The 12,486-nt window shown below is 37.5% G+C and overlaps 1 protein-coding gene across 1 annotated transcript in view; it reads left to right on the top strand.

Annotated features, from left to right (window-relative positions):
• The first annotated feature begins 726 nt into the window (after positions 1-726).
• Positions 727-12,486, top strand: part of FYB1 (FYN binding protein 1) — a 44,293-nt gene continuing 32,533 nt past the window's right edge. The window contains 2 exon segments of the mRNA XM_083884173.1: positions 727-883; positions 6,711-7,842. Of these exon segments, the coding sequence (XP_083740299.1) occupies positions 6,738-7,842 (1,105 nt within the window). The 5' untranslated portion in view covers positions 727-883; positions 6,711-6,737.

Raw genomic sequence — 12,486 nt, forward strand, 5'->3', positions numbered from 1 at the left:
TAAAAATACAAAGAATTTTGTGCAGAAGGAGTATAGTAGACCATGAGGAAGATACAGTTAACTTTCAATTAAGCTCAAAGGCCCACAGCTTTTCTTCTGCAATCTCCTCCCCATGCTCTGCTCCAGCAAACTGACTGAGCTTTATTTTGTAGAGGGTTCCACCTTTGTGGTTTTAATGTACCTTCAGCACAAACACAAGTTTAGAATTTCTTGTGAAGCTTATTTACTCAGTATTGGCTTTTCTATCCTGTATCATCCTTCAAAGTTGAACACGCAGGGGGAGGAAGAAAACTGTATGATCATAGGGGGTTTTTTTAAATATCTCCACATAACAGAAGTTTTAAAAGACTGGCCAGCTCAAGATCCCACTGCAAGTTGTGAGGCAGCAAAGGAACATGCTAGCTAATGCCTGAGAGTGGGCCATGCATGCAGGGCTCTCAGTGGTAGCATGGCACAGGACCACTGGCCAGCCCACCCTTTTTGCCTATAATTGCCACATGTTTCATTAGCAGCTATTCTGTAAAGGCTCAGGCCTGTATGCACTGAGGCAGCCTCACAGGGCTGTGCAATATGGGGTAAACGCAATACTTCTGGGCATCACATGGTGCTTACTGCTGATGGAGGCAGCCAACCAGTCTGAACACATTTTAGTTCCCTTTTCCTCCAGCATTTCTTGCCTAATATCCTGTGGAGAGCAGTTACTGTTCTTGATAATGAAACCCACAAGTGTATCTTGTGAGAAGCAAGAACTCCTCTGTAAGAAGCAGAACTCCTCTTTAGCAAATAGACCAGGGTGTTAAGTTGATATATCCGTGGATTGTCGCATTGAGGGAGCCAGTTTTTCTGCTTGTCTCAAAATACTGGAGAGCTTTGGAATACCCAGGTAAACTGTTGTACATGTTTGTCTTAAAAATAAGTGTGGAAAGTTCCAGAAGAAATAGAATCAGTACAAGATGTTGAATATAACTTAATTAACTGGAAATCTAGTTGTAGATTTTACTTAGTATAGGAGCTGAAAAGATGCTATGCTGACAAAATGGACTTTTCTCTCTCAGAGTTTTGTGGTTAGTTCTCTGAAATTTTACTAAAAGTGGTCCTAATTTAAATTACCTTTGCATTTTGAATAATAGATGAAATAGTATCACTCAAAGGTAATTATTTTTTAGCTATCCTATTTGCATTACTTGTTGTTTGTTAAATTATTGGTAGGGTATCAATTAATATACCATACTCTGGATTGAGATATCAATGTATGTATTTTCTTAGTAGTTGGTTATGGAAAGTATATTCCTTTCCAGGTATGAGTCAAAATGCTACTCAATGTCTTAAAATGGCACAAAATTTCCTTTAAAATCATATGGGATCTTGAAATTCTCAAAGTAATGATAGGAACTTTGCAGTGACAGGAATTCAGATTTTTCTTCCTTGAGACTTGGAGCATTCACTTTAGTGGTATAAACAGAGAAATAAGACATTTGTAAGACTGTTTACACTGTATATAAATAGGGTTCTGAGTGAAAAAAAATCTGTTTCGTTTCTGGGCAGATCATGAGAAAATTTACATTAATCTGAAAGAAATAATTCATAAAGGGTATTGGAAGGCACATGAGCAACATAATTTTTTATAATAAAGTTATTAAGTATCATGAAATCTTGTGTTTAAGTAAAACTATGTTGTAAAAATGCAATCATTTTTTAGAAATGGATATTAAGTAGTCTCTTTATATCAGATACAAATTCTTGATGGAAAAAGTTGCAGCCACCAGGCTTCTGTTGTTGAAGACCAAGTTGCCAGTGGTTGATAGTTCTTATCGTCACTTAAACAGGTACCAGAAAAATCCATTAAGAGAGAAAATTTGTCATAAGCCTATTAGGACACAGGAGGAAAAGATGATCATGCCTCCATTAATGTTTGACTTCATGCATAGTCTTTGACAGAAGCAATTTGGGAACAAGAATGGGATATAACCTGGCTGTTCTGGTCAAGCCCTATGCCCTCATTTGTCCTGGTCTCAAACTCATCTGGAGCTGTCCTTTTATTTTTCTGCAGTATGAGTAGCTGGTCTTAGGATTAGATAGAAGGTGAGTAGAAGTGGTGAGAGAGAGGTAAGAAAGGTGTAGAGGAATGCACAATGGAAAATACACAGAAAATACACTGTGACCAGGCTGGAACTGCCTTGTCTAATTCTGGCAACCTCATATGGCCTCATTTGTGTGCTGGCTTTTTCTTGCTGGTGTTAGAGGGATGTTTGAAATTATGCTCTGAGGGTAACATAGGGGCTGTCAGCCTCTCACTGGGGAATCTCTTAGATTTCTCTCTATCCTCTCCATCCTAGAGGTCTGCCTTTCATAAAAAACCCAGACAGAAGTATAGCCTGTCTCTTCATTCTTTAGTACTGTCTGCTGAGGGCTTATTTCTCTTTTATACCAACCATTGTATTAGTAACTCTCATATGAGCAATCTGTGTCTCTCTGTCTTCTTCACATGCTTGTGCTACACACATTCATAGGCGCAGAGCATTGCAACATCTCAACTTCACTTTCCGGATGCTGCATTTATTCTTAGAGGAATCTTGAACTAGTAGTTACAACTAGACTCAAGGGAAAGAGAAGCAGTTTGGAAGTCTTTTCTGGAAACAGTGAAGTTGCACAATGATAATTCTGAGGTGTTTGGAAAAGAAAGTAGTCAAGCAATAATTTATCACAAATTCAGAATGGCACTGCCATCTAAACAAAAAGCTAGACTGCCTCAAATCTACTAACTTCAGTAGAAGTTTCATCAGACTTATATAAAGTTGCAAAATAATTTTCAGATCTCTATTTTTCTGTAAGTCTCTGTGTAATTTTTCCTTGTCATTTTTGTCCATTTTCATATTCCTTATATCCTGCCCATCGGTTAGAGCTCAATTATCTTAGTGGTTATCAACTTCTCTGGTTATTTCACTATCACAGAATTCATGAGTAAGCATAGTTTTCTTCTTAAAGGGATAGTTTTACAATCTTTATTTTATTACTCTCTAGCAAACTCATCAAGATCTGTTTTTGAGTTTTTAAAGGGTATATTTAAACCCCATCACTTGGGAATACGAATATAAAAGTTACCACTGAGAAAAGATGGGGGTTTTATCCTTTATAAGTCAGATCTGCATGAATTTTGAATTAATTCTTTGTACAGTCAAAAGTTACATATTTTTCATTTACCTAATTAATGATTGTATGCACAAACATCTGCTCTTCCGTTCACTGATCCAGTGCTGCTGAAGAAAGAGTGGCCTCAAGGGGAAGTTGAAGTGAAATAATATTTTTTTGTCTTCAGCAAGACAGGAAAGTAAATAATAAAGTTACATTTATGCCAAGGGAAAAAAAAAATAAAAAAAAAATTAAAAAAAAAAAAAAAAAAACCCCAACCAAACAATGAAACAAACCAAAAAACAATTGACCCAACCCCACCCCACTCCAACCGAAAATAACAACAACCAGAAAACCAACCAACCAACCAACCAACCAAACAAACAAACCCTTTTTGTTCAGGCTGCTAGTTGAGACTGAAATATCCATACTAAACTCAGGAAGAATACAACTGATTTTTTAATGTACTTTTGTGTTCTCATTACAGTTTACTTCTGTACAGAAATGTGCAGCCATATTGTAAATTATGAAGAATTACACTTGTTAACATTGAGGTGTAACTAAGATGTAGTTGTGGAACAATTCTGTACAAGGGTAACTTGGTACCATGTGAATCTCTGCTAAAGCCAGTAGAAGGCTGTGAAAGCTCTGTGTATAAAAATGTATCTATGGCACAGGAGCTAAAACCTAGGTATAGATCTAGATTGAAGCAAACACATCTGAATAATGCAACCATCCTGTATCAAAAGAAATCTTACTGTGCTTCTTGTGTGCTGCTTGCAGTTCAGATCAAAAGTTGAAAAAACAAAATATTTTGCGCTTCCAATAGAGATCAAAGAGACAGTTCAGAAAATAACCCAAATAGCTTTTGCATGAGACTCGACTTTTGCACAGACACTTTGCACTTTAGAGGGGAAGGGTAGGGGGAACTTAACCTCTTTTCAGAATCTTTTCAAGTTCCCATTTCATGATTTACAACCTACTGTGCATGATAATGAAGTAGATAACTGCAGTTGCTTCTGGGAAGTGAAGTACAGAAACTGTGGTGATTACACTATGAGCAGGGCCACAAACAAAATATTTTCTTTTTTCCCCAGTTCCCCTCTGTCTCTCTGACCAGTCAGGCTCTGCATTAGAATCTGCATAGCTCCATGCAGATGTATCACAGCTTATGAAGGCAGAAACTGGTCATGTACCTTAAAGAGAAGCAGAAAGATTACACGGCGTTTCATATTCTGTTTTGATTCCTTTTATTACCTTTACCAAGTAAATGAAAGAGGCTTTATTGTTAATTGCAAACTCTTCCACATGTCCAGGAGCCTTTTCCTCTTGCTGAGCTTGTAAATATGCAGGACTAGACAAGGTTTGTTCACAGTGGTGGAAAGAACTTTATATTAAAAAATTCATTGACGCTCCTAACATGGCAGTAATTAATAGTTCAGTGCATTTGAAAACATGTGTGAATGTAATTGATGTAGTTAATATAATCTTGCTATTGCAAGTGTAGAAAACTTCTCAGAAACCATATTTCATAATAAAAATAAAATTTTCTTCAAAGTCACATTCCCAGCTTCCTGAAGGTATCTATGCTGAAAGGCTCTTGCTCATAAAAGGTGTTGCCATTTGCATAGTACAATTTCTTATATTTCAAATAGAAGTAGAAAAGAAATCAGTTTATTGCTATGACCTTCAAAAGAAATGAGTTGCTGAGTTGGCCAAGCAGCTGATCAAATCCTGACTTAGAAGCTCTGAAGACTTCAGACGTAAGCTATAATTACAATATCACTAGTGGTCTAGATTTTGTTGCAGACCTTAGAAAAAAATCATGAATTAGTACAGAATCAAAAGAGATCAGAGACAAAAGGCTTTTAAATTCTCCCTGGCACTGCAATTAATTAAGTGGGTAAAACTAGTGCCTTGTGAGGTATTGTGGGACAAATCTTGAATGATTAGCGATCCATATACATACCTCTGCAATGTAATTGTGTGTATGTGAGTGTGTATGCATCAAACAGCAGTAGGTGGCTTAACCCTGATAATCTCCATAGTAAATGTGTACTTCCTCTCTTCTCTATATGCACAAAAATACTCAGCAATGTGGTCTCTGGGTATAAATTTCATGATGTCTATCTTGTTTTGGCTGCATTTAATGTAAGTAATTTGCAGCTCAATGCAATCAGTTTGGGAAAGTTGAATTTCTTGGCATTGCCAAAAGACTGGAATAGTTATCTTTAAGATGCGGAAGTCTCTCTCTCTATATATATAACTACTCTAACAGAACTGGCCATTTTTGTAATGAGATACAATCAAATGGAAGGCAAAAGAAGCAAAAGTCCAACTGAGAAGCACTTTTTGAAGTAAAAAAGAAATTCACTGAGCACTTGCTGAACAAGAGTAGGTTAAGACACAGCTCGTTCTTAAACCTCTATTTTTTTTTTCAAACATCTATTTATTATGTTTTGTAGCAATACTCCTTTGTTTACAAACAGATGATTCAGACCTCAACCTAATTGTAACATTCCTGCTTTATACCATAAGTTTTACACAGGATTTCACGCAAGAAATCCAAGTCCTACTTCTGAATTGTATGTATCAATGTATCTACCATAGCTGCCCCCCTGCTGCCACTGTCATTTGGGAAGAGAACTTCTTGCTCCAGAGGGCTCCTGGAACCCAAAGGTGGCCCCTGCCCCGTGGAGCTCCCTGCCTTTTGCTCTCATTCTTCACTCTCATGTGTTTTATTTTTCCTGAATTCAATGTATTAAACTTTTGGGTTCAGTTCATAATTAAGACTGTTCCTGAAAGTTACTGAACTAGGCTGACTAATGAAAACATCTATTTTTGAATGAAGCTGAGTTTTATTCTCTTGGAATTACTCAACTTTTTTTTTTTTTTTTTTCAAGAAACTTAGTAACTTTGACAATATCTGGGGTTATTGATTGTCATTTCTTTCAATTTTATTTCACATATTTTCATTTGCTACCCACACATGCACAGTTTTATTCAGATACAAAATGGAGAAGAGGAACAACGACAAAGTGAGGGTGGGGGAGCAGAAAATTAAAAAACTGCCGAGAAGGGAAAGAAAAATTGATACACACATACACAAACCAGAAGAATTTGTTTTCGTAAAGGAACTTGCAGTTCTCCAAAGAGTTAGCAGGAATAACATGAATCTGGTACACTTCCCCTGGTTCCAGTACAATCTATGCTTCTCATCACAGGACAATAAAATTTTTAGATGTTGATTTTAAAGTCATATGTCATTTCTTACATTTAGTATTTGTTCAGTTCACAGTTCCAGAAGTAAACAGAAATTATAATATACCCAAAAGAACCTGAAGTGCCTGAAAGGCAGCATCTGAATAAAAATTTTTAAATACTGAATACATGCTGCAAGGATACAACAAAATGCTCAGCTTCTCTTAACCCTACAGGAAGATGTGCTATATCACCTCCTCAGCCAATCAGCAGTGCTAAAGCTTCAGACCAGGAAACTCTCTATAGTACAGTATTTGTGAACATTGCAACAGAACTTTCTCATTGCTGCCCTTTTTTTTTCCTCTTCTTTATGTTTACAGAGTAAAAGGACACGTGTGAGGTTACTCATGGAGAAATTTGAGAAACTTAACAGAGATGCAGAGGATACTTCAAGCAGCCGACCTCTGAAAATGCCAAGACAAGATATCTCCATAGGAATACAGACAAGGAAAGCAGCACTCGAGAAATTGGCAAGTAAAGAATATGATGCATGTTCTTCAGGACCCAGTACCCTTCACAAACCTGGTCAGCCTAAGCCTCCTTCGGCAGCCAAGCCTTCAAGTGATGATAAAACAGAGAAAGATCCAAAGCAACCTCATGTGAACCTAGTGGCACAAAGGTTTGGTGTTCAGCTTCAGCCCCCTAACAGAGGAAATGATGAAAAAACTGAATGTACTAAATTATCTGTCAAAACCAATGACGTCTCAAAAGCAGGCCCAAAGCCTTCAAACCCAAAACCTGCACGGAACAAGTTCCTTGCTCCTCCTGGTAAAGAAAAAAATCCTCTGGGACCAAAACCAAATTTTAATTTTGCATCAAAAGGAAATGAGCCAGAACCAGAATTTTCAAGAGTAGCTGCAGTTAAGGAAAAATTATGGTCTGCAACACAAGAAAATGAGTCCAAGCCTTCTGTTTCTAAACCACCTCTTGCACCAAAATTTTCCCGAAACAAGGTATCTGAGAATGAAGACACTTCTAATAAAAGTGGTTTTCTGCAAAGACAATCAGGACCGAGAACAAATATACGCACACTCCAAGAAACAAAGGAAATGGGTGAAAGTAGGAACTCTGCTGCAAAAGATGCAGGCAGTCATTTTCCTAAAATTGCTCTGAAGCCTACTGGCCACAAGTCCAGCTTATCAAAAGGAACCCTCAAAACTGTGGCAGGAAACACTGAAGAAGAGGGAATGAGGGCCGCCAGGAATATTGTCCTCAACAAAATCAGCCAGGAAGAATCAGGGTCTTCTCGTAAATTCCATAAGATGAATACAACATTTGGTGCAGGAAGAACATCAGGTGAACCCCGAGAGAAAGACGATGGGGGCAGGAGTCCTGGAATGCCCCAGCGGAATACCTTGCCCCCAGTGTACAAGCTGGGCCAGTCCCCACAAAAGCCCATCAGACCCCAGACCGTGCACTTGGGAGAGTTCAAGAGAAGCTGCCAAAAAAAGAGTAAGTCCACTCTGTTCTTGCTTCCTTGGGTGTTAGCTTTTGATGCATTTAGAAACAGGTTAATTTCAGATAGAATCCCATCTTCTGTTCAGAAATAACATTTCACTCGTGCATCAGAAAACCCCTTAAAGCTGTAACATAGACTTCTGTCTCTTCTGTACAGGACAGAAACTGAAATTATATTCTCTATCCCTCAGCTATAAAGTTCAGGATGAATGTTTATGGTATTAGGTTCACCTGTTTCTCAAAACTACTCAGATGCAGCTATAACTTGTGTCAGAGAGTATTTTCTCAACAGACATTTAAGTCCTAATTTAATTAAACAGATCAAACTTAGATTCTTCAGTTTTAAATGTAGTTAGTGAGAAAGGGAGAAGCCCAATGGTGTGATTCAGAGCTCTAAAGTTGCTGACAGTGGATGCTCTAAGTCCACAGTGTGCATGTGTGGTACATCAGGTACATTCATAAGTTGATTGATATGTAATTTGTCCTTGTACCTTCTGTGTCTGGAATACAGCATGGCTTGTGTTTCAGCAGTTCTGGATACACAAAAAGCCAGTCTTCCTGAGGCAGAAGAGGTTCAGAGAGGCAATGGCAGCATGAAAAAGCTCAGAGCTGATTTCTCTCAAGAGAAAAAAGCCTTAGTAAAATCACGTGCAGCTAATATGTAGTGTTACTATTAATTCCACTCAAAGATTATGAGTGTATCAGTAATAAAAAAATGTACCTTCCTGTCAGCTGCTGTATACTGGTTTTCCTCTGTTACCCTACAGTTAACAAACTGTTTTCACAAATCAAAGATCAGGGCAAGATCCTCAAATGATGCAAATTTTTGTATTTGTCTTTAAAACAAATATGCCCATATACAATCTCAATACAGAAGACAGCATTTTCAGCCAACTGCACCAGTAAATGTTTTGGTTATATTAAAAGAGTAAGAGCTTAGCTAATTAAAATTTTGAGAAGTCCTGACAAAGACTGGAAGTACAGAAAATTACAATTTACTTAAAATACATTTTTAAATTTACTTTTAGTAGTTAATGGAGGAATTTTTATTGTGCTGTTCTGCTCATTGTTTATTCAGATTTTTTTTTTTTCTGGTTCCCATTCAGTTATAGATACAAAGCATTTTTTAGTCCTCTCTTAAAAACTAGGTATAAGAAATATTTATCCTGTGCATTTTAAATTAACACTATGAACAGGATTGTAAGAATAATGTCAGAATTTTTATTAGAAGGAAGGCATCCAGTTGTTACTAACCAGGGGTAAGAGAAGCCACCACCCTGACAGTCATGGGAACATGAGCTAAGGATGGAGCTGCTCAGCATGGTGGCATAGGTGGTTTTCCAATTATGTTGCAAAAGTCACACACAGCTAAGTAGAAATGAAGCATTAGACATGGTCTTCTCTATCTCACAGCCATAGGGGCAGGTCAAGAGTGAAAGACTTAGAAATCACATCCATGAGAAGCTGTCCATAGAGTCCCTGAACTTCAGCCTTCCTCCACAGAGCTGGCATGTAAACCGTGATATTCTGTTTGGCTTTAATTAATGCATCCCATTTGTTTGTGATCAGAAGTCTACACAGGACATTTCTGGTGGACAGACAAATTGTTCTAGACTGAATCCTGAAAAAAATCCTTTTCAGCTCAACAGTTAGTCATTGTTGATCGGTTTCTTGGAACATGAATAAGAAAATCTACCTCCTTTGGAAGAGCAGTTAAACTGAACTGTATTTTTTTTCTTAACTGTCATTTCAAGAATCAAAGTCATGCCAGGAAGACGCAACCCTCACAGCACAGATTCTTCCTGTTCATTACTGTGTCCTGTTGAACAAAAGCTTTCAATAGTTGCTTAAATTATTGCTGTGATTCAGGTGTTGAAAATAAAGAACACTAAGCAAATGAAAATAAATTTTTCCATCCAACAAAGATTTCTGAGATCTAACCCTTGGAGCTTTTGGTAATAGGGCAAAAGTTAAGCTTTGAGTTGTCCTTTGAGAAGAGAAAACCTCAACACATAGTGGTTTTTACACTTGTGTTAGGGGCATGTGCCTGCACTATAGAAAACCTTGTATTGACTGATTTAAAACAGGAGTTTGAATTCTGTTTTCTCAGAAGTATCAATTCACACCTTTTTCTTTGGTTGGTGTCCTTTCCCATGAAACCTGTTTTACTGGTTTTTGAAAATAAGTGTTCACTGGGCATGAAATGACCAGTAACTACTTATTAAATGTTAGAGGCTGAAGGACTTAGCTTTGACACAGCAGTCTTAGTTAAGTGTGGGAGAAGGATTTAAATCATCTACCACACCTGCCTGTTAGTATCCCTAACATACTAAGGGATGTTAGTTTGGTTTTGACCTTGCTGTGGATTAGAAATTTTCACCTAGTCCTGGAAAGCTTTTCATGATAAAACTTCTGTAGATACAAATGTCTTTTTCAGGAAAGTCTGACTATTGAAGTGCTATTTTCCAGTGAAGGCAAGCTTTAGGAAATTCTTGTCTGGGCCTGCAAATGGATGGCAGTATAGTGAATTCCTGTGTTATGTCCCATTACAGCAATTTTCCCTGACAGATCAGATTTACCTCAGCTAAGAATCAATGAGATGCACATGCCTTCTGTGTTCAGAAAACAATAGCAACTATATTTTTTATAATAAACATCCAAGGTCTTAGGAAAAAAGAAGAGAAACAAAGTCGTTTTGCTGACAGATTTCCATGTGAGGCCACAACTGTAATGTTCCTTCCTGAGGAGGACCACACTGAGCACGGTGGGATCATAGACATTCGGGTGGCCACACACACAAAGCCAGCCAGAGGCTGAGCCCCCAGTTGCTCTACACACCTCTGCACAACTCCTGAACAAAAAAAGACTAGGGCTTCAGTTTTTCAATTAATTAAAAAGTGGGCACATGCCATCAGTCTGCTTCGGTCAGGAGAAAATTCCTCAGAATTTTTAAGAGCCTCCGCAACAAAGAATATTAAGGCTATGGAGGAGACCCTACCCCCCTGGAGTTTTTGAAGCATTACCTTCAAAGGTCAAGGATTTGTCATATAATTCTGCTAAAATATATGGAGAAAACTGTACATTAAACTACCAGTATGGCTTATAACATTGAAAAAGTTAAATCACTGCAATTTAAAAGTTAATTCAACCATCCTGAGAGAAATATGAATAAGACACTCACTTACTTGTCTTAGTTACTACGTACTACTTACTTACTTACTTATTTACTTACTTACATTAGTTAGTTAGTTAGTTAGTTAGTTAATCTGCCTAAGAAAACAGACAAACCAACACTGAGTGTTTCCTTGCAGGTGATTGCTTGGAATACAATTTGCTGCTGTTGTGTATAAGGAAGGAAAAGTACACAAAACCCATTGCAAATTAATATTTAAACTCATTATGTTTGATTATTGCCTTTGCTGCAACAGTCTGCAACATTTTCCAAATGTCATAGCATATGCTTTTATTTTTAAAGGAATAAATTGTATCCATTTAACATCAGAAGACAGCTCCCCATTGTGAATTGTCAAAGCTTCTGCAACTGGCAGATCTTCCACTAAGTATCTCGATTTTTGTTTGTTATGGCTTATGTGCCACATTTGTTCCCTTCAAGATTATCTGATTCTAGTAAATTAACATTAAGTTATGGGTTGTTTGTATCACAGGATGGAGGCACAGAAATCTATTTTTCTCATGTATACAATTGTTATAGTCTATACATGAATTCTGGAGTTGTTCCTGCAGCTGACTGCTCTAAATCCCATTGAGTCAGCTATAACCACTCCTTAGTGGAGGCTTCAGAAACTGAGATGGAGAGTTTAGAACTCAGAAGAGAAGGTGCACTCATGCCAGTGTACCTGTTAATTTTGGTAAGAGGTTTGACATGTAGTTTGAACTGCTTTGAGGCCCCTTCTGTTTTGAATCAAAGTATATGTGTAACATTAACTCGATAGGTCTGGGCCTCTGCAAAGGAGTGAATGAAGCACATGATGTGCTGTGCTCTCCTTGAAACCATTGCCCACCGTCCAACAGGGTCGGTGCTGGTCGGATTTAATGCAGTGACTTGAAGATTACACTACATACAAGGGCAGTCTTTGAGTGCTAAGAGCAGTGATTGGAAAGGAAAATTCATAAGGATGAAGAAAAAAGAGAGCCATGAGTTTCTCGTGGCATACGACAGAAAGGAAGCTGCTGGAGAAAAAAAAAAGTAAAGCTGACAGAACTGAGAAATTCTTTTTGATTAATGAAATTTCATTAATTTATTTTCTGGAATCTTCTTATTTTGTACAGGTGTTTTGATTCACAAAAAGAAACACCTATTTATCATCATGTGGTTGCATTGTATGGGTCACAATACAAAAGCATCTCTGCTGTACCAATGCTTCAAGTGCTCTGAAACCTGTCCAGATTCCAGAAAATAATGTGAACACAGAGCATATCAATAAATTTAATTTAGAGATTGACAAAAGTGGTAAGAACTGGCTGAAAGTTTCCTATTCTTTAAGTTGATACATGTTTTGCTTAAAGCCTACTTTGCAATTATTTATAGCAAGAGAATGTATCCAGCCTATCACACTATTTTATAGACAGCTTTATGGTCAAGTTGGAAAGTATCTTGCTTTCCCCAATACACAGAAA

Source organism: Zosterops lateralis (genome assembly GCF_965231275.1).
Source record: "Zosterops lateralis genome assembly, chromosome: Z".
Lineage (NCBI taxonomy): Eukaryota > Metazoa > Chordata > Aves > Passeriformes > Zosteropidae > Zosterops > Zosterops lateralis.